This window comes from Macrobrachium rosenbergii, chromosome 8, assembly GCF_040412425.1.
Source record: "Macrobrachium rosenbergii isolate ZJJX-2024 chromosome 8, ASM4041242v1, whole genome shotgun sequence".
Classification (NCBI taxonomy): Eukaryota; Metazoa; Arthropoda; class Malacostraca; order Decapoda; family Palaemonidae; genus Macrobrachium; species Macrobrachium rosenbergii.
The window spans coordinates 17981401-18005648 of NC_089748.1; the positions used below are offsets into that span (position 1 = coordinate 17981401).

The window sequence follows — 24248 nt, forward strand, 5'->3', positions numbered from 1 at the left end:
GGCAGTGTGTGCGACATATGAGGCAGCCCACAAAGATGCTTCCATGCCCCAGCATGACACATGGCATCAAGAGCCACGTGCGGCCGATGTGGAGACAGACCCCAGCCCCCTGAGTGTGCAGCGGTGAAGAGTGGTGAGAGGTCCCCAGTTTCCATCAATGCTCGTATGTGGGAACTGTGGAGTGCAGCATGAGCCAAGGAAGGTCTTGTGCCCGGCGAGAAATAGTGTTTGTCATGGCTGTCAAAAAATTGGCCACTTGAAACGGTTCTGTAGGAGCAAGAAGAAGATGGTGAGTGATGCCCCTGCTTCGTCAGTAACACTGGGAGCGGTCACCGCCGGGTACAACCCAGTGTGCAGCCTACTATACAAGTGATAGTGTCCTCATCAGTGCATGGGCCTAGGCCTAAGGGTCACAAGCCTGTACGGGCTGTGGTAGACACAGGGGCCCAAGTGTGTGTTGCAGGCCCCACTTTGCTGTCGACCCTCATTGAAAGACCTGCCCTTTCAAAAAACCGCAGGAGGCCTACGTGATGTTGCCAATGTTCGATTGGAGTGTATGGGGACTGCCCCTCTTCGCATTCAGTACGGTGCCAGGACAACCGTCCAAGAAGTGTATTTTATCAAGTCTGCAAGGTCTTGCTTCCTTTCATTGGCTGCTTGTAAGGACCTTGGCCTCGTGCCCCAGTCCTTTCCCCACCACCTACCGGTGTCAGCGAGCCTCGCACTGGAGCATGAGGTCCCCACACCCATTGGGCCATCCCTGCTCAAGCCCTCATCCATGCCCTTTCCACCAGTGGAGGAGAACGTCCCAAAGTTGGAGCAGTGGCTCTTGCGCCATTTTTCATCATCAACTTTCAATACAGAGAGGGAGCCCCTCCCAGTCATGGAGGGCAAGCCGCACCATATTCACCTACTGCTGGGGGCAACCCCCTATGCATGCCACACCCCAGCATCAGTGCCAAAGCATTGGGAGTCAGAAGTGAAGAAGCAGTTGGACCAGGACATCAAGAAGGGCATCATTGAGGAGGTACCCACTGGTGAAGCAACAGAATGGTGTGCGAGGATGGTCATTGTTGCCAAGAAGTCAGGTCAGCCCCGCCGACTGTGGACTTTCAACGCCTTAATGCCTCCTGCAGGAGAGAGACGCATCACACCCCTGCTCCTTTCGACATGATCTCTGGGGTGCCTTTACATTCCTTCAAGACAGTGGCAGATGCGCATTGGGGCTTCCACCAGGTGGAGTTAGATGAAGAGAGCAGCAGACTCACAACCTTTATCACACCCTGGGGCGTTACCGGTACAGAAGAACACCCATGGGACACTGTTCAGCTTCAGATGCCTACACCAAGAGGTTTGATGACGCCATCAAGGACATCCCCCAAAAACACAAATGTGTGGACGATACTCTTCTGTATGACAACAGCGTCGAGGAGGCCTTCTGGCACACCTATAATTTCTTGGACACGTGTGCTAAAAAGGGCATAACCCTCAAGCCAGAGAAATTCAGTTTCTGCCGAAGAGAAGTGAACTTCGCCGGATTCCAGCTGGGATGGATTCCTACAGGCCCACAGAGGAGAGTCTAGCTGCCATACGGAGATTCCCTATGCCAGACAACCCTCTGTCACTGACATCAGGTCATGGTATGGCTTTGTCAACCAGTTGGCACCCTTCCTCGCCACTGCCCCGCTGATGGAACCCTTTAGAGACCTCCTGAAGAAGTCTACAAGCAAGAATGTGTACTGGGATAGCAACCTACAAGAGAGATTCCGCCAAGCACAGGAGGCCATATGCAAGCTGGCCAAGGATGGGCTGGTATACTATGACAAATCCCGACCTACAGCGTCCCTAACAGATTGGAGCAGGGATGGGATTGTTTGTCATCCTGCAGCAGTACTGTGCTTGTGCCTCGGCTGATGCCCCATTTTGCTGCAAGGGTGGGTGGCGTATTGCCTTATGTGGGAGCCGCCATTTGTCGCAGGCTGAAGCTGGGTATGCTGCTGTTGAGGAGAAGCCTTAGCTGTCACATGGTGTCTCAAGAAGGCCAGGCTACTCCTGTTGGGCTGCCCCAACTTACTGATTGTGACTGATCACTGCCCGCTGGTCAAGCTCCTGGGTGATAGAGAGCTGAAGGATATACTAAACCCAAGACTCTTCCGTATCAAGGAGAAGACCCTACAGTACAGGTTCCAAGTAAGATACTTGCCAGGAAAGAGAATTGTGCTGCTGACTTCTTATCACGCTTCCCTGCTCTCCGTTATAACCAGATGACAAGGATTCTGAACTTGAAGAGGATATGACTGCTGCCCTTGTCGCTGCTTCGCCACCGCCTCTTGAGCAAGAATGCCTCATACTGGATGAGGAGAGGGTCAAAGAAGCAGCCTCTAAAGACCCTGTGTACCAGCTGCTGGCAGCTAAAGTTGCAGTAAATGACTGGCGCCCGCAGAAGGCACAGGAGGTGGCCTGCCTACGTCAGCTTTACTCAGTTAGGGACAGGTTATCTATGGTAGAAGACCTGATAGTCTACACTTACGAACAAGGATGCCCACGTCTGCTCATCCCAGAGGAACTTCGCCGTCAAGTCATTACAGGCCTTCATGCAGGACATCAGGGGTAGACTCCATGCTCCAGGGCTAGACAATCGGTTTACTGGCCAGGGATGGAAGGCGACCTGCAGAGCCACAGGGATGGATGTGCCTCTTGTGATGTACATGCTCCATCACAACCTGCTGAACCATTAGTACTCATACCACCCCCAGAATACCCATTCCAGTCGACAGTGGTGGACATGCTACAGTTGGAGGGCCATATGTACATGGCCTATGCAGACAGGCTCACCGGGTGGCTGGAAGTGGCACACTTCCCACATGGCACAACGTCATCAAGAATTATATCAGTCTTGAGGACATACTTCACAAGATGGGGAGCACCAGAGCTAATCTCGACAGATGGGGGCACAAACCTCATTAGTGAAGAGACCACATCATTCTTCAGAAAATAGGGGGTTACGGTACGCCTGTCGTCAGCCCATTACCCCAGTCTAATGGAAGGGCGAAGCAGCAGTCAAGACTGCCAAGAGGATCATCAGGTCTAACATAGGCAAAGGGAGGCAGCCTTGATTGCAACAAGGCATCCCTGGCAATTCTTCAGTACCTCAATACACCCCCTAAGGGGTTTGACAAGTCCCCAGCACAGCTCGCTATCGGCAGGCAGCTCAGAGATGGAGTGCCAACACCCAGACAGCATTACAAGGTGGAGAGACACTGGGATGAGATAATTCAGTGGAGGAGCTACTGAATGGCAGAGTCCCAAGAGGAGACCCCATCATATACTGGTACCAGGGAGCTTCTACCCCTGGTTGTAGGCTGCAGGGTAAGAGTGCAGGATCCTGTAACCAAAACCTGGGACCGATCTGGGTTGGTAGTGGAGTCTAAGGGCCACCGACAGTATCTCATTAGGCTGGATGGAAGCGGTCGGGTGTCACTTAGAAACAGGAAGCACCTGAAAGTGTTAAAACGGCAACCCCCAACGTCCTCAGCCATTCCCCCAAGCCTGGAACCTGCTCCACCTCGTCCAAAAAGGCGCACAGTGCAACCCTCATGGATGGGCGAGTATGTCATGGGTGATATCGAGCGTTAACCCATGCTTGTGGTTGTGTCACCTTGTACAGTTACATTTTGTTGTCCCTTATGTTCATTTTATCTTTGGTTTTCAGTAAGCTGAACTGGATAGAAATTCTTTTGTGCAAACATATTTTATGCATGTACTATATATTGTTGCCATGCATGTCCTTGTATGTTGTGACACTCAGTGTTAACCATTGCTTTTGTCCTATGGGATCTTCCTTTTACAGCTTTCTTTGTCTATACTGTATATATATGCATTTAATACATGTTTACTTATTATTTTCATTTAATATTTTGCCATTCTGCCATGCCATAATCTTAGGGGATGTAGGATGGTTGATTGTGTGTGATGTATGTTGTCAGGAGGAGAGCGGAATTGGCGCCAATGTTTTCGCGTCTGCACCTTACTTGCAGTCACGCCTCTGTACTGATTGGACGTGTAATAAAGCACTGGAGTGTCCCACTGGTTTCCTTCTGCCTCTAACACTTCTAAAAATAGATCGGTTGGAAGGGGAGAGAGACAGGAATTCTCGTCCAACTCTCTATTTTTATGTCAACCACTTATTTCTTTTTTTAAGGGTAATGAATTAAGCTAACTTTTGCATGAAATTATAATAACTTTAATTTCATTTAAAAGTTAGCTTAATAATTTGGGAGCATGATTAAGGTCATATTTAGTGTTCAAACTTTAGAAATAAGCATTTATTAGCATCTTGTGCGAGGGTTCTGGAACCTAACCTCACGTGAGTTCGAGGTATGACTGTATATGTATGTATATATATATATATATATATATATATATATATATATATATATATATATATATATATATATATATATATATATATATATATATGTGTATATATATACATATGTATATAAATATATATATAATTATATATATATATATATATATATATATATATATATATGTGTATATATATACATATGTATATAAATATATATATATATATATATATATATATATATATATATATATATATATATATATATATATAAAAGTGTAATTAAATCCAGACAGTTTGGCATTCCATATGGAGGATCAATAAAATTTTAGAAAATATATTTCTCCATGATATTCCAAGTACTTTATGGCAGTTCATACCACTGTGCCATCGTCTTGCCCTTTTTAATGTTTTCCTGACGAATGTATCACAAAAACTGAGAAAAAGATGTAAGAAAAAGTAGAATGAATCAAAACTGAACATTTGAAAGTAGCTGTGTCAAAAAATCATTAGATAAAAATGCATCACATTGATTCCCGTTTCTCTGAGCATTTCATAATGACTCAAAACAATAGGAAGAAAATTATTTATGAAATTAAAGACAGATGGAAAAAATAAACGTATGTTTCAATTAAAGTGTTAATATAACACTCTGCGTTTACTGAATTTTCACTATTATTATGACGAGACTGACGTGACACTTGGTGAATTGTGGTGAAAGAAGAGTTTTCAGATGTTTATTATTTTTAACCACGTATTATGACGTTGCCAAATGCGCATTTTGAATGTGGTCACTAGGAAAGGAAAATGATAATAACTCTTGTCCTTGAACATGTGCTGGTGAAAGGAAGGACTATTCTAATTTACATCTCAAAATCATCACTTTCAAGGCATATACAGTTAGGTAATATAGCTAATCACCTGCCTAATTTTGCAATATTTCAGCACGTAAGTTTCCCAGCCTATTTCGTGAGTCGGTTAATTTTCGGTGAATAATAATTTGCAGTTCTGTGGTGTGATGATCATGTTAGCTTACTCAGTTTTTGGTCTGTCAAGATTAGGATCTCTCTCTCTCTCTCTCTCTCTCTCTCTCTCTCTCTCTCTCTCTCTCTCTCTCTCTCTCTCTCTTCTCATTTACTACAACACTCATATGTCTTACTGACTTAATATTATGTCTCAAATATTATGTCCCGTCGTTTTCTGATAGGAGAAAGCTTCAATCTCAAAACGAATAAAGTTATCATAAACCCCCGTAGAGGAGTAGTGCTGTCAGTGCGCCTGACGTGGTACACTGTAGGCATTACTTAAGTTCTTTGCAGCGTCCTATCGGCCACTAGCTTCAACCGCTTCCATTCCTTTTACCGTACCTCCGTTCATATTTTTCATTTCATTTTACTTTCCACTTTCTCCTAAGAATATTTCATACTGCAACTGCGATGTTTCCTCCTATTACACCCATAGAACCTTCTTATTCTCAATTTCCATTACAGAGCTGAATGACCTCATAGTTCCCAGCGCTTAGCCTTTGCCTGAGCTTTATATTCCATCCATTCCAATATCATAAACACTTCTTAGAAATGACAACTAAGTCCTAAATGTGAAAATTTTTAATTTCTATTAGATTACAGCATCTCATAATTATTTATCTCGTTTGACAGAGAACCATCGTTAAAATAATTTCCCCAGGCCAATAGTTATGTTGAAATATAAACATGTCATATGGATTTCGTATGAATCGCACGTGAATGAGGAAACACGGACATGCTCCAAGAAAATATTCAGCGTTTCCTTTTATTGTTCAGTGTCTGCAAATGCTGAAGCATTCCGAAACAAACGAAATAAATTTCTTCGAATTGGAGAGCAATCCATTTCCCTAGAAAGTGGGCAATAAATCATGAATGCTTCGTGCAGAGGAGACAATGGCCGTCCCTTCCAGTTGTATTCTCTCTCTCTCTCTCTCTCTCTCTCTCTCTCTCTCTCTCTCTCTCTCTCTCTCTCTCCGGTCATATTCGGTGTGTGAGTGAAGCAGTCATCAATAGGGAAATGACCTTTAATATTCTGACGCTGCTGCCAATCGCATATCTCGCAAGAACCATCAGAGAATAGAATCGGCGTCCCCGCACGGCCTCATGCCCAATCTCAAAAGTATGGCGACCGTTCCACACAGAGATCATTTCATAATTCAGCGTACAACGGCGCTCATTAAGACAATACCTGCTAATATGTGTCGCAGATTGGATGCTGTACCTGAGGCAGATTAAGAGAGAGGAAGAAAGTGGAAGGGGTAAAGGGAGTTTATTTCTCCAGTTAAGGCTACAAATGTTCCCCATTGCCGTAGCTCAAGACTAGAAAATGATGTTTAGAACGCGAGGAAGGATATACGTTCTTATAACTTTCCTAAGTGCATACTGATGGCCATAGATGTATATACCTATATATTGGCGGACGAGGGAGAGAGGCAGACAGAGACAGGGAGACAGACAGACAGAACCAGGTTGCCTGTGGGATAAGTTAAATGTGATCAAATGATCACATTTATCGTTGCTAGAAATTTCATAATATCAGTAATTTCCGATGCTTCTAAACTTAAAATCCATATCACTACATTATCCGCTGTGTTGCTTAAAGAGTCTCCTGTAAACAGCCATGCCTTTTATCGAGTGGATTATTTCTATCTATCTGTCAGCCTGTCTGCCTGTCTCTTCCTCGTCAGCTACTGTACAGGTAAACATTTGTGGCCGTCAGTGTGCAATTAAGATTAACATAAGAACATGCATTAGCATTTTAACTTCCTTCTTTGCGTTCTAGACAGCATTATTCTCTAGTCTCGAGCTACAGCAATGAAGAAAAGAATGTTCGTAACTGCAACAAAAAATATACCCCCTTACCCCATTCAATCTCTTTCTCCCTTTTAATCTGACTTGGTTTGGCATCCAATCCATGACACTATATATATATATATATATATATATATATATATATATATATATATATATATATATATATATATATATATATATGTGTGTGTGTGTGTGTGTGTGTGTGTGTGTGTGTACACACACACACACACATATATATATATATATATATATATATATATATATATATATATATATATATATATGTATGTATATATATATGTATATATATATATATATATATATATATATATATATATATATATATATATATATATATATATATATATATATATATATATACACACACACATATAGATGCCAGGCAGGGCAGCCGATCAGGCTACGGCCTACCCCAACGCCAAATCAAAGTCCTTCAAAAAAGAAGGCATCGTTCTCACCCCATATAAAAATGGGAAAAAGCACGTTAAAACGAAGAAGATATATATATATATATATATATATATATATATATATATATATATATATATATATATATATATATATATATATATATATATATATGTATATATATATATATATATATATATATATATATATATATATATATATATATATATATATATATATATATATATATATATATATATATATATATATATATATATATATATATATATATATATATATATATATATATATATATATATATATATATATATATATATATATACATACATATACATATACATATACATATATATATATATATATGAAAACTATCTAGCGTTGGGTGTCAGCAAAATAAAATAGAATGGTGCAGTGTTTAAAGGGGAGTTCGACATCTTACTAGTGAGCTTGCTGTGTGTGTGTGTGAAGCGTGCAATATTAAAAGTCTTCCTTTCAGAAGTTTCAGCTGTTTCTGTAATTAAAGTGTGAAAATGGCAGTCCCCATTGTCATTTTTTTTTTTTTTTGGAAGCGCTCCTTGTGGGGAAAATGGCTATTCGATGGAAATTTGGATTTGATCAATTAAAGCATTAATTTATCTTGGAGAAGTGAATTGCATTCTCTAAGTGTTATCATTGTTTCAGCTGGCTTTCTTTCGCCAATAAAATTCGAAGAGTCTTGCATAATCACACGTTTCTGTTATTTTAGTTCGTCTTTGTTTCTTTCATTTTTTCTGTCTATCCTAATTATATTGTGAACGTTATTTTAGTACTTTCATGAATACTTTATGAGTGGGCTATGCTGTAATACAAGACAAACTCATTTTTTCAACCAACCGCGACCGCACCGTAGATTTACTGATCTAATTTAATGATTGTTACCTTCCCGCAGCAGTCTGACGAGGTTTATTTCTTTTTCGAACTGTTTTATTTCAGGTGGATCCATACGAGAAAAACAGACCTCGTCCATAAAATCCGTTCCTGAAGGGACTAACGTTCACAGAATTATGTATTTTCCAAACGTTCTTTCGTCAAATAGTGTAGACATCCCAGCTTGTGTTCCAACCTACTGTGAAATCGTGAAGCATGAGCATGAGAGAACTGGAAATAATTAAAGGGGTTTAAGAAGATACACGATATTAATGCTCAGTAAAATAATGAAAATTTATTTGTGTATGAATCTGGAAAATCTAAGCACCAAGTCAGATTCGTTCACAGGTTGATGTACATGTAAATGGGACTTGGCAGATCAGGATTACCAGCGGTTTCAGTCCTGACCGGGTGCAATGTGTACCTTATGCAGAGTTGAGAATAATGGGTGAATTCGTAGTAACAGGTAATCATTGCTTTTCAAATCCAGTATCAAAGGCTGGGGTGGTAGAATAAGGTCAATACTTAAATATTTTGTTTTTCATGTACAAAGAGAATTTATTACGAGATTCATCATCAAAGACACGATAATTACAATGCATATAAAGAAACAGTTCCAATAGCAATTATTTGTCACAGGCATGGTCACAATAGTGCTGATAACAGATTTTTCTTACGTATTTGGGGCAATCATTCCATATCTTTGTGCAAGTAAAAGGAAATAATATTTTTACAAATTATATGCTGATTAAATACAGCTGTTTTATCATAATCAGATCATAAGATATGGGAGGGTTTTTTAATATCAATCAAACGAGCGCTGAAAAGGGATTAAGAGATTACCAAAGAGTGTAAATTAATCCATAAAAAAACAAATAGGATAAGCTTTGATGTTATGAATGTAATTACCAGCTTCTGATTCACCATCAATGTGAATACTGTAATTCTTTTTTAATAAATGTTATTTTATGTTTCTTTAATGGATATTTATTACTCATAGATTACGTTTTACTACAAATGTACCCTTGCATAAACGTGTATATATATATATATATATATATATATATATATATATATATATATATATATATATATATATATATACATATATACATATATATAATACATATATACATATATATATATATATATATATATACAAATGTATATATAAATATGTACATATACATATATATATATATATATATATATATATATATATATATATATATATATATATATATATATATATATGTATATATGTGTATATGTATATATATATATATATATATATATATATATATATATATATATATATATATGTGTGTGTGTGTGTGTGTGTGTGTATATAGCTATGAATATACCTTTGATACTTACATGTTTCTGGGCGGCAACGGATAATCGCAGGGAGATATTTACATTATCAAGGAATCTACTGTATTTCATTAAAACATCTGACTAAATCGATGGATAAAGACAACTCCGTAGACAAATAAATCAAGGGAAATACTGTGGCTTAGGGCCTACTTCATGTGATGGAAGATTACATAAACTCAAGGGTTCTCTTAATTAATTATATTTACATAACAAACACAGGTCTGAAGAATGATGAATTACTGGGCAGGTAATAATAAGGTCCTGCTAAATGAGTGAATTCTATTCAGGAGAAAATATTCTACACCGATGATGTCTTCATAACAGGAACATTGCAGAGGGGTAGATTGAGGGATGGCATAAGGCCACTGCACATGAGGATAGAGCCGAGTGGTTCCACAGCCGAGGCCTATCTGCAATATATGCAAGACAGTTACTTGCAAGAATAATAAGACGCTCAAGGGGAACTAAGGGAATGCACAGATGGTGCCAAATAACTCATTTCTACATTAAATGCATCAGACAGAGGAACAACAGGAATCATGACTGACTAAGAACCTTATTCCGGTACATTACCTCCATCAAGATGACGATGTCCTCGTTCAATAGGGCGCCAATGCTGGAGGAGGGAATTAAGGGGATGCCACTACAAAAGTACACTGGTTCGAACCTCGGGGTCGAACATGTGGAGGGTACAAGGGAAAGGCAAAGGTAAGGTCATCTGTCCCCAGTGTCGTTCTGAGCGCTTCTCTCTCTCCACTGCTGTTGCATTGTCTATTTCTAACCTTGGGGGATTACGCCTGGGCATCCAGATAGATGGTGCAAAAGGTCAATCTTCACCTCATTTTCTATATCGAGCACATGGCATCCAGTCAGACCTCATGGAGAGTTTACCATGGCCCAGGCAGTGCGGTGCCAACTTTCTCTTTTTTGACTCCTCCCTTGCCCGTTGTCTGACACCGTCAAGAAGGCATCTTCGAAGGTCACCTGGAAATAAGGCCTTAGCACCATTTTGAACAGAGAGAAGGATTAAAGGCTTAACCATTTTGGGAATGAGGGAGAGAGTTTATGAAGGGGCGAATGAAAACCCAAAGTTCTAGTAATTAAAACAATTGAAATGAATTTTATTTCTTTATCTGTTACGTTACAGATGTAAAAACGGGTGAGGTTGCTTGGAAAGAAGTTTCGTTCGTCGAACCTCCCCAACCAAGTTAGCATTCACACCCTAGATCAGGTGAGAATGATTACCAGCAAGTAAACTCAGTTAAAGACTTTACTTAATTTCTCTCTCACTTCCCTTTTGTGTCTTATAATTTAACTTAAACTTCTTTGTAGCATTAATTTCAAGAGGCAAAACATCACTGTGGCATTTACGTTAACACAGAATAAATACTTGCTGCTAGAAATTACATATTCTTATTAAGTTCCTATTACGTTAAAGCAGCGAATAATGAATGTCAAAGTATATTCACAAGGTAACAGTATAGTTAAAATAATGAATTAACACTATGTCAATTCTAGAGATACTTCATGCACTCTTAATAATAATAATCAATTATGAATTTTGCATGCACACAGTTAGGCTGCCTCGAAGAGGCATACAATAAGGTAAACGTGGGCTTAGTTAGGTGTTTCCACAATACCTGAGCGACAGTTCAGTGCCATTCAGGCACTATAACACAAGGTTGTAAGTCTGAGACTCGAGATTCTTTACAGAGATTCACAAAGAGAATAGATGACAGATTCAGGGTAATCAATGATTGTTAATAAAAGATGATGATTAAGTATGCCAAAATTACATTCCTTAGCCTATGGAAAATGGCTAGGTTCATTCTTTAGCCCAAGGAGGCTGCAAGGGTAGCCAGAGGGCACAACTCCTCCGGCAAGATCGTTGCCAACATCTACGATAAAGGCACTCTGCCAAATTGGCACTCATGTGGTAATACCTAATGGCTATGACATATCTTATTTTAAAAGTATCATGCTGGGATAGGCATGGAAGTTAAGTTGTAGGACTTATAAAGCTGGAATATCTGTCAAGGCCACTCTGCGTTGGCAGAGGGAATTAAAGTAAAAACATGAGCCTTGGAAAGGTGTAAAATAAACGTGAGTAATAATCAAAATAAGGAAGGAAAATGTTAAGGGAAAAAAATTAGAGCGTTATAAGGAAAATAAATAGGTGAAGAACCCTGACATCCTCTTCTGGATAGAGGTGCCAAAGTCTTCATGAGGAAAAGGGATGGCACTGTGCCAGTTTGGCATGGGTACCAGGAGAGCTTGGTGGCTGTCTTTAAGCTATCTGGAATTATCCACGCCCGTGGTATTTCCTCCATGGACCTCCCTTAGGGGGACGGTGTGTCTTGGCAGGGGGAATCAGTGGAAGCCGAGCCCGAGGAGGGTATCTGAGTGCCACTGTTGTCAGCTTCTTTGATGGCTGATGCAGGGGCCTTCTTTGCAAGCTCTACCATGATCTGTCACAGTTCCTTAAGTTCATCAGCCTTTTGAGACATGGCAGAATCCTCACTCACTGTTATGTCTGTGGCGGACTGAGACAGAGAGGAAGCAGTCATGGGGGTGCATGAGAGGCTCGCAGGTAAGACTGACCAGCTCAGGCACAGGTTGCGAGGTTGCACCTTTGGGTGAGCTTCTGCTGTGGTCAGAAAGATTCATCTCTTGCCGGCATTGGCAGCGGAGCCAAGCCAGGAGAAGAGAGGGGACCCGGCCTGGGATCTCTTGAAAGGAGATCGGGGACGTGCTTTAGCATTGGCACTAAGGCAGGGTCAGGCAGTAATATCTGATTTGGAATTTCCTCATCATTCGTGACGGATGGCGCTTGGCACTGCTCAGTGCACCCAAGTGGCACTGGCAGAGACTGAGAATCGAGGTTGGGATCTCCTGGAGGGGGATCTATTTGGGGCACTGGCACTGGCACTGAGGCAGGGGTGGGCACCGAAATGGGATGTGGAATTGATCTTGATGGAGAGGGCCACTGCACATTGCACTCAGGTGGCACTGGTAGTGGAATGAATACAGGCGTTTGAGGCTTACTTGTGCCTAAAGAATGATTTGGGGGATTTGGACCCCTGGATTGCTGTAACTCAGATGGGGATTGGAAGTCCTGTCCCAGGAGGATGTCATAACCTCTGGGAATGTATCTCTCTACTGTGAGGTCACAGATCTCAGATCTATGAGGTCTCGTGATCCTGTACTTGACAGTAGGAAGTATCATTTTAAAGTGATTGACACCTTCAATTGTGACGAGTTTACGTCGGTTGATGGTGGCTCCACGGGGAAATTTCTCGTCCCTTATGAGGGACATTTGTGCACCAGATTCATTAAATGCCTTGACCTGGCTGGCAGGGCATCTACCTCGAGGAGGTGCCACATAAATGGGACCCTGGGCTGGAGGACCTAAGGATGTTGGCTCAGTGACTGCCAAGGCAAGGGCAGGCATACTTGACTTATTATTACTAGGGCATTTGCCCATTGGGCAGAATACCCATAGATTTTTCAAGCAGGCAATAAGTCCGGCTATAGTCTTGACCTGGCACTGTCCCATTGGAGGGAGCAGGCCTTTTACCTTTCGTCCACTACCCAGGCGTGGCTCATTGGGGTGTTGTCCCGTTTGAGGATGTAGAGGGGTCTTCTGGTTGGTTCTCAGCCTTCAAGTGGCACTGTTGAGTCGGGTGCCCTGTTCTCTTACAGTACCCACACACAGGTTTCTTATGGGGGTGCACATTTTTGGGAGGTTGCTGGGTGTTGGGTGAGGCAGGCGAGGAGGGATATAATTTTCATCCATGGGAACTAAGATGGGGGTGATGCATATCCCATATGTCAGACCAACGACAGCATTTGACCACTGTCTTAGGCGCCTTGTCACATAGATGAGTGGCGAGAGCTGGCAGGGCATAAAATAAGAAGTCCTCGAGCTGGAAGAGTTCTAGGATATCCTCTACACTAGTGGTTTTGAGAGATTCTAGCCATTGTTTTAGGGCCTGGGTCTTTTTGAAAATCCACTCAGACTAAGTTTGGCCTGATTCCTTGGGCATATTTCTCCACCTTTTTCTCCAACGGTCGGGAGTTATTTCAAAAGCTTTTATAATGGCTTGACGGACAAGGGCAAGATTTCCTTGATCCTCAGGGGGGAGAGCATTGAATGCAATGGCACCCTTCCCTTCAAGGTGCTTTCCCAGGATCAGAAACACTTCTTCAGCATAGGGCTGATAGGTCATCAGGACCTTTTCAATATGGTCAAGCCAGGCTTCAGGCTCGGCTTTGTCCCATTTTCTTATGAGGGAGCCTACACTGCTGAGAGTTGAGTGAGGAGAGGGTGTTGGTGTGTTGCACATGTCGTGAGCTGCCATTGCAAGCTGATGAGCTCTTTCTTTCTCCCTCTCCTGTCTTTCTCTCTCCTCCTCCTGTCTTTCTGCCTCTTGTCGTTTCTCCTGTGCTATTCGTTCGGCCTCTCTTTGCGCCTTGGCATCATCTACTCTCTCTCTTGGACCCAATCCCTCAAGGCTTGTCCCATGTCCTTTCCAGCAAACATGTAGAACTTGAAGTCCTCATTTGGCTGGGCTCTGGATGTCGTAGACATCTTGAGACAACGCTTATATAGTTGAGACCTGTTAGAAAATCAATATGTCTGAAAAGACTCAGGGCTGTTCAAGTGAACAGGTTCTGTATGTCTGAAGAGACTCAATGTGGATCGAAGTGAACAGATTCACGGTGTCTGAATAGACTCAAGTTGTCTGAAAAGGCTCAGTTTTCTGAAAAGACTTAAATTTCAGGATGTCTGAAAAGACTCAGTTGTTCGTAATGAACAAAAATTAATATGTCTGAATAAGAATCAATATTGCTCGAAATGAACAGATTCAGGGCGTCTGAACAGACTCAAGTTGTCTGAAAAGACTCAGTTGACTGAGAGGACTTAAGTTTTAGGGTGTCTGAAAAGACTCAATTGTTCAAAATGAAGGAAAATTAATATGTCTGAATAAGACAAATTTCAGGGTGTCTGAAAGACTCAAGGGTTCATAATGAACGAGAATTTAGCCCAAGCTAACGTAAGCCTTTATGTATACTTTTTTGCAGAGAGATGCTGCAAAACTAATAAAAGGCTTACGGGGTTATACACTTATGGTGGGTAAAGGAAATTTTCCTTGCGCTGTTAAAATAATTTAAATTTGGCATAATGAAAACAGCACATCAATCCTATCGAAATATTAAAATCTCCAATGCACTAGGGTAAGACAAAATGCTTAATCCTAACATGCACGGGGCAGTCCGGACTGCCAAAAGTTTATGCATGGGGAAGGAAGAAATTATTCTCCGTCATCACAACAAATCTTACCCGTACACGACCAATAATAGTACTCTAATGTTTACTTCTGGTCTCGTGACATCTGCTGTCAATGAATGAGTCAGGCGGGTGGTGGTTGGGGGGGGTGGACTTTTGACCGCTTGTCTGGCTTGCCTGGGCAACCCTTTTTCCCATGCTCAGAGACTCCCACAGTAATGAATGGAAGAGGAAATTCTCGTTGATATATTCGCCAATAAAGAAATTTACAGGAATAATACAGGCTCGCTGAGGAATATCCTACTCAGTTAAAGAACTAAAATTAAGAGTTTTGTTACTCTCAAAATACGGCGAGGTGCATGGACATATGGGTAAATTAGCAAGCAAGAGAGAGGGATTTATATATGAGTGCTGCACATGTGTTTTTTATAACGATGGAATTTCTAATGGAACTCACAAATCAAAGCTGGCGGACAGTTAGGGATGGGCCCACATGGCCTGGAATTGAAGATTCCAGTAGGAATTACTATTCTCTCATCTTGAGAGTGGAAACTTAGATTCCTAAATGCTTCCTAGCTTTCCTATCAATCAAGCAAGAGAGAGAGAGAGAGAGAGAGAGAGAGAGAGAGAAGAGAGAGAGAGAGAGGAGATAAATCCAGCGATGAGAAAATAGCTGGAGTCAAAGCTTTGTTGGTCGCCTACAGTGTGCCTATCTGGGAATTCGGGACTTTCAAATTGTCCTTATGATGTGGACGAAGGAATAGGGCTCTATTCCTTTTTATTAACTCTTCAACTGAATTGCTCCCTAGCTTCCTATTCTTAAAACATACAGCTAACATGCGGCAGCACAAAAATCCCATGGAATAGTTAATACGCTCTCTCTTCTCATGAACTAATTTGGCATGCAAGTGGTCTATCAATTATCTAATACTGATTGCAGTCAATTTTCGCACCTAGCAAAAACCTAAACAAAATATTTTGACACGTACTTACGCTGTGGAACTGGCTCTTCTCATGTGCTTAAAATGGAGGGGGTATGATATCAGGGTCGTCCCTAGTTATGCAGACCAGCTTAGCAGTTGCTATTGCAACTTGCACATATGCTGGGAAAGTAACCCAGTTGCTAGGAATATACCTTTGATACTTATGGGTTTCTGGGCGGCAATGGATGATCGCTGGGAGTTCTTTACATTATCAAGGAATCTACTGTATTTCATTACAACATCTGACTAAATCGATGGATTAAGGCAACTCCGTAGACAAATAAATCAAGGGAAATACTGTGGCTTAGAGCCTTCTTCATGTGAAAGAAGATTACAAGGGTTCTCATAATTAATTGTATTACATAAACACACATCAGAAGAATGATGAATTACTGGGCAGGTAATAATAAAGTCCTGTTAAATGAGTGAATTCTATTCAGGAGAAAATATTCTACACCAATGATGTCTTCATAACAGGAACATCACAGAGGGGTAGATTGAGGGGTGGCATAAGGCCACAGTACATGAGGATAGAGCCGAGTGGTTCCACAGCCAAGGCCTATCTGCAATATATGCAAGACTGTTACTTGCAAGAATAATAAGACGCTCAAGGGGAACTAAGGGAATGCACAGATGTGCTTTATAACTCAATTCTACATTAAATGCATCAGACAGAGGAACAACAGGAATCATGACTGACTAAGAACCTTATTCCGGTACATTACCTCCGTCAAGATGATGATGTCCTCGTTCAATAGGGCGCCAATGTTGGAGGAGGGAATTAAGGGGATACCACTACAAAAGTATACTGGTTCGAACCTCGGGGTCGAACATGTGAAGGGTACAAGGGAAAGGCAAAGGTAAGGTCATCTGTCCCTGGTGGAATTCTGAGCGCTTCTCTCTCTCGACTGCTGTTGCATTGTCTATTTCTAACCTTGGGGGATTATGCCTGGGCATCCAGATAGATGGCGCAAAAGGTCAATCTTTGCTTTGTTTTCTATATCGAGCACATGGCATCCAGTCAGACCTCATGGAGAGTTTACCATGGCCCAGGCAGTGCGGCGCCAACTTTCTCTTTTTTGGCTCCTCCCTTGCCCATTGTGTGACGCCGTCAAGAAGGCATCTTTGAAGGTCACCTGGAAACAAGACCTTAGGCAGTCATTTTGAACAGAGAAGGATTAAAGGCTTAACCATTTTGGGAATGAGGGAGAGTGTTTATGAAGGGGCGAATGAAAACCCAAAGTTCTAGTAATTAAAACAATTGAAATGAATTTTATTTCTTTATCTGTTACGTTACAGATGTAAAAAAGGTGAGGTTGCTTGGAAAGAAGTTTCATTCGTTGCAATATATATATATATATATATATATATATATATATATATATATATATATGTGTGTGTGTATATGTGTGTGTGTGTTTGTGCAATACACACACACCTGAATACATATGATAAAGAAATAAAACACAACACACATTACACACACACACACATATATATATATATATATATATATATATATATATATATATATATATATATATATATATATATATATATATATATATGTATGCAATATATATATATATATATATATATATATATATATATATATATATATATATATATATATATAATGTATATATATGTGTGTGTGTGTTTGTATATATGTACATGCATATTTATCAGTTTTCTTAATTAAAAGCTCCAAGAAATGTTATGATTTCGCAGGTGTTAAATACGTAATTTATGCAGATTTCTTTAGAGCTTAATAAATAGTTTCAGAATTCCATTAAATTACACTGAAGCACTCCTGAGGAACATACTCATTCTGAGCCAGCCGAATTAGTGTAAGCATAAAAGATATAAGAAATAAATACCAAAGACAATGCGAATTTATATACAGTACATCATGCGTGATATGTGAAATATATTTAAGCGCTGAATATTCCAGTAACAGCCTTTTGCACTCATTGCCTGCTCGTTATTATTCATATTTTCTTGCCACTTCATTTTTCGTAGTAACAGAGAGAGAGAGAGAGAGAGAGAGAGAGAGAGAGAGAGAGAGAACAAAACTATCCAGAAATACTGTTGGTTCGCTGCAGTATAACCAGATAAAGTCATTTGGGCTTTTGGGTCTGGAAAAACTGGTTGGCTGTGAAGGGTGGTGTGTGGGGAAGTCATTTGCCCAAGACATTTCACGATACGCAGACACAACGGCCAACGACTTTTTCCGCTTTCCATTGGTTTTCAGACAGGGTGCTTGGAATTCACTACCGAATTTTATGTCTTGCCGTTTTATACAATCGCGGCCTCCATAATTCTCGTTCTGCAACATTACAGTATTCGTTATTATGATTGCTGATTTTACTTGTGATTTTAGTTTCGTTTTCGTTTCATGTTTTTTTATAATTGCATTGGATGTCTAATTGTGTGCGTTATATTGTTAACTGATAATGACTTCTTTTACTCGTGAACATTTGGAAGGGGTTCCTTCGCATCAAAACACGTGCTTCTGTTTTTTATATAATTTCTGGGTTTGAGATACTACTTAATGTTTTCGTTTTTCCTAATCCATAATTGTAATTACATCATGTTTATATATACAGTATACATACATATATATATATATATATATATATATATATATATATATATATATATATATATATATATATATATATATATGTGTGTGTGTGTGTGTGTGTGTGTGTGTGTGTGTGTGTGTGTGTGTAGTTCTGATCGATGGAAGACAATTACTCTAACTACGAGGTTTATATTCTTTTGATGTTTAATCATGTCACATGACAATGATTCCTCCACTTTTCTGTAACCTCTTTTCTCTTCAGGGGCGATTTTACGTTATTGCTTCTTCATAATATTATGACTAATACATCAACCTGCAATTGTTCCCTCTGCATTGTAATCCTGTCCCTGTGCCTTTATTGTATGATGGTATAGTGTAGATGTAAGTATTTGCAAAATAAATTTTACATCACGATGACGCTTCTCTTTCGTATGATAACCGTTTTTATAAAGACTTTTCGGAGAGCATAGATTGTAACAGTTAAATATATTTCATTATTATGCGCAGCTGTTCTTCACAGTTGTACTCATTATGTGGTTGGCTGTAAAGACGTGAATAAACATTGTATTACATTATAATAAAAGATTTAAACGTAATAATAGTTGGAATACATAATCGTTTTAACTATCAAAAGGTACATTCTATGTAGAAGCATCACCATCCAGAGCAAATTATAGCTTTATATTCTCTCTTTACACCATGAAGTTCATTAAATTGTTGTAATTAACTCAGATAACAACTCTAAAGTATAACAGATCCGTTGTTTATACGGTTATAATCATTTGTGTTCGGGTCCTCATTTACTATGTAATCAGTTATTTGCTGCTCTTATGCAGTTAAAATAACAAGAATTATTTCATTTAGACACCTACATTCTTTTATTTGCACATTTCGATTTAAATATTTTTTTTTCCATATCTTTCTCGCTATGTTTAGGTAGCATAAGTCCCTGTTGTTTAGCATATATCGGCAGATCATTTAAAAGTGTTATACGTTGTCACATACGGCTAATAGAATTTTCCTTTTTTTTTCATCTCCTTCCTACTCTGTACTTTGATTCACTTTTTAAAACATTTTCAAGAGTGTTCTTCGGCAGTATCCTCTCATCCAGACTGGACTATCTTGTTGAGTGTTTCAACCTTATTCCTCCGTGTTTGCTATGAGTGGCTTTTACACGTCTTGACTGTCGACCTAACCGCGCAACGTCTCCTCGCTGCTGGAGAAGGGTTCTGGTGACTGGTACAATACATGTACATACGCTACTGGGTTCTAAGCGATGACAGGCTGGGCAGCCGATCGAGACTACAAAGTCTACCCCAAAGCCAAATCAAAGTCCTTCAAAAAAGATGGGAAAAAAGCACGTTAAAAGAAGAAGTTTGCTGTGGGTGGCTTCTTCTCTTCATAACTTCCTTCCTAGTTGAAGTGAGAAAGAACTTAGCAAGTAACAGAGACAACAGAAAGATATGAGATTCAAGAAAACAAGGTATGCAAAGTAAAATGTCAAATGCACACGAAGGCAGAAATAATCAAGCAGGAATTTATAAATTAAACCCTCTTCTCCAGTGTTCCTATGTCTGTTATTTCCATTATATGTCGGTTATTGTATCCCTTCTAAAATGAAATGGTAAATTCCAGAAGCAGAGTAAACGCTTCATGACTTTTCATTCGGCAAACTTGTGATTATAGACTGTACCATATGACTCACCTCCCTTCTCCCAAGCCCATACTTGTACGCTTCACTACATATCAAATTCAATCAGTCTATAGTGTTCTTGCTGTTAACATTTGTTGCAGTAATTCATCAATGTTTTTTGGTACCAGGAAGCCCTTATTTGCCATAATAATGGCCCCAAAGTACTTGGAGTAGTGATGTTTGTAGCTTTTGAGCATTGTTTCAAATCATCATACCACCATCATCATCGTGGCTCATCATAGCAACAATGAAGCAATAAGCTGGTGAATGCATACACTAGACTAGAATATCTTTTAACGAAAATCAAGTTTTATACATTTACGTTTTCGTAAGCCATATAAATTTTCGTGATCAGATGTAATAGGGCAGTATATTTCTTCATTGTTCTGTCGTCTATAGAAGAGCAAAATGAGAGATTTTCATTGTTCTACAGTCTCATCAGAATCAGCTTAAGATCGGAATCCCCTTCATTAGAGAGAGAAAGGCATACAATATAATATTGTACATGTAAGTATAGAAATGCCATTGTTTATGGTACCCGCATACGGTTGTTTATTATCCGTTGTTTCCGCTGTCAGTTCTTAGTGGATTTTACTCACAAAGTGTCTCAGGTATTAGATTCTGTTCCATAAGGTAATCCAATGGTAAAATTAATGTCTCCTTTTTTTTCTTTATTCTTTATGAAGCCAAGGTACTTGTAATCAGAGTAAGTTCAATCTCAGATCATTTTTCTCCTAGTTCGTTTTATATGAATATTTCTCATACCTTTCGGATTTAACTTCCTCTATGTTGGATATATTAACGTATTGAATGGGTGAATTCTTCTTGATTTCTTTTAGGAAACACCTTTTCTAACCGAAGTTATTATGTAAAAAGAAAGTTCTTTCCGGTGCTGGTAACCATTGACGTTGCAACTATAGACAATGTAAATGACTCAACCAGCCAAGCAATCTCTACATTCATTTGACGATCAATTCAATGAAATAGTTAGACGAGAGAACTGAAACCCGTTGCTTTGGGTGAACTCCAAATGGGCTTGGGGCCTGCGATTTGTTCGTAAAAGGTAGGAGAAAACTTAGGAAAGATAACGACAGAATTGCCTCCAGCTGTGTAAAGTTAAGTATACCTTAGTTTAACCAGACCACTGAGCTGATTAACAGCTCTCCTAGGGCTGGCCCGAAGGATTAGACTTCTTTTACGTGGCTAAGAACCAATTGATTACCTAGCAACGGGACCTACAGCTTATTGTGGAATCCGAACCACATTATACCGAGAATTGAATTTCTATCACCAGAAATAAATTCCTCTAATTCTTCATTGGCCGGCCGGAGAATCGAACGCAGGCCCAGCAAAGTGCTATCAGAGAACGATATCGACACGTCCAACGAGGAACTATAAGGAAACAATACTACGGTGCGGCGCACATGACGCAAAATAAGTTTTACTACCGCCACCATGCTGTTTTCTTTAGGGGTCTTATATCCTACAACAGCATCTCAAATCGCAATAACATATGCACTCCAGAGCAACTCCGCTTACTCGTTTTGGCAGTAGGTCCATCAGGATGTCAGGAATGAAGTTAATGCGCGCTGACATGTGTTGGAATCCTATCTTTTCTGCTAATGGCTCTGACAGAGCTTCCAGCACAGCGGATTTTACCTTCACTGTATTATTTTCATTTTTTTATTGTCCACTTATTTCTTTATCTTTTAAATTTATTATTATACTCTTGCATAATATGGGACTGAATGGAATATAAAATCTAGGCCAAAAGCCAAGCGCTGGGGCTTATGAGGCCTTTCGTCGTTGAAAGGGAAATTGAGAGTAAAAAGTTTTGTAAAGGTGTAACAGGAAGAAAATCTCGCTGTTTATGAAACAAATGTTAGGAGAGGGTGGAAATTAAGAAAAAGACAGATAATATAAATGGAGGTACAGTAAAAGCAATGAAATGGGTTGAAGCCAGGGCCCGAAGGACGCTGCAAAGAACCTTTAGTGATGCACACAGTGCACCGCGCGAGGTGCACTTGTGGCACTATGAAAAGTTTTTATTGCCTATACTGTAATCTTTGAAACATATTTCTTTCCCTGCCAATGCAAGACTCAATCCAATTGATCAAAACAAGATTTCTAAAAAAAAATTTTAGCATATTTAGAGCCAACTCTGAGAATGAACAAAAGGAAGTCACTGAGCGACGGGTGAAATACAGATTGTTACAGCTTTCAGATCTTTGGTAACGCGTTATAATGAATTTGTGTGAAGAATATAACTGTATTAAATTTTGACTTGTAAAGCGGTGCATTTGTTAAGCTCAAACTTATCCTATTGAGGTGCCTATCGTTTTAATCGACGATATCATTAAAGATGCAAATTCCTTAATCCGATTTACCTTGACTTCATCTCTGTGTAGCCTCAGCAGCGCTCGTAGATACTATTTTCATCAGTTCTTCACATAACTTTCCTGACGGATTATAGTTAGAAACTTTAGTGCGAAGGGGACTTCAGTGTGTCTTCCGATGGCCTGTGCGGTAGGCTACTGCTGACGACTGCTCTCTTTCTTAAAATGCTTAACCTAAAACAAGAAAATTCAAACCCAACATTGTTTGTATGAGGCAATCCTTACGTATATGGACTATGATTCATATCAAAACCTTATGTTGGAATGCTTTTAGATTACTCCACTTCTAAGGCCCCGTGCTTCATTTAAAGACTGACGGATGTTTGGTTAGAACGAGGGGCACTGGCATAAACGCACGCTCACGTGCGCACTAAAAATTACATTTACCGAATTAAAAATATAAACTACCGTCTGTCAAAAAGACGTCTCCTCTATAACCAAACTGTAACTCAATTTAAGCGTTCTCCTTCGCAACATAACTTTTTCATGTTCTATGGGAATGAGCTCATCATACAAGCCCGAGCCTTTATGATTTATTGTTTTGCTCCATCTCCTTCATAAAAATACAGTATCTGTGAGAACACCTACTGTATTGGTCTCGGTATAACTGATAGTAATAAAGGCCCATATTCAGCAAATACTCTCCTCCTTGTTCATATTGTAGATCTTTGATATTTCGCAAAACTAGAGCTTTTCTTGCATGTAGCCATGAATATATTAATGGTGTAATAGATGCAATTGGGAAAACACGTATACAGTTTAAATATCTTCATATTGTAATAGATGATATTAAATACTAAGAAAAAAATATATATCACATTCGCTGTTTGTTACATGAAAATTTTTGGGTAATAATTCTCTAGCTTTGGCGTTGTGTGGTAAAAATACATGGATCTTTTTACCGAATTTTTTCTTTAATTTTGCAGTTTCTTCAAAGGCAAATTATTTAGGAATTCATTATATTCTCTTACGCAGCACCATTTTGCTTCATAACTTTTCTTAACGCACTGATCTATACATCTATAAAGAGACCTTTTCTTGGGTATTCTGTAACCTTTTCCCTCTTTCGTAGAAATAAAAGCAATGTCTTCACTGGCGTTTCTGCTACTTGCCATACTCATGCCCGTGTCATAATTGCTACATAATTCATCTTGTTAATGAATAATTTTCCTCTTTTTTTTTTTTACTGCCCTTCCGATACATTATTGGAAATTTAACAACTTTTAAAGACATTCCTATATTTGTTTGTCAATATTTTTCCACGTGAACAAAGGCTTTTATATACAATTGAGATCAATTGTCATATTTCATTATTCACTACTGTATGAAGTCATTGTAAATTAACACTAAATAATAA

At 39.5% G+C, this 24248-nt stretch overlaps 1 protein-coding gene across 1 annotated transcript; it reads left to right on the forward strand.

Moving 5' to 3' along the window:
- The first annotated feature begins 2656 nt into the window (after positions 1–2656).
- On the forward strand, positions 2657–2998 carry LOC136841071 (uncharacterized). The gene has a single exon (XM_067108124.1). The coding sequence runs from the start codon at positions 2657–2659 to the stop codon at positions 2996–2998; it is 342 nt and encodes a 113-aa protein (XP_066964225.1).
- Positions 2999–24248: the final 21250 nt, after the last annotated feature.

Coding starts and splice junctions, on each gene's coding strand:
- LOC136841071 (XM_067108124.1), top strand. CDS start 2,657: ATGGAAGGCGACCTGCAGAGCCACAGGGATGGATGTGCCTCTTGTGAT.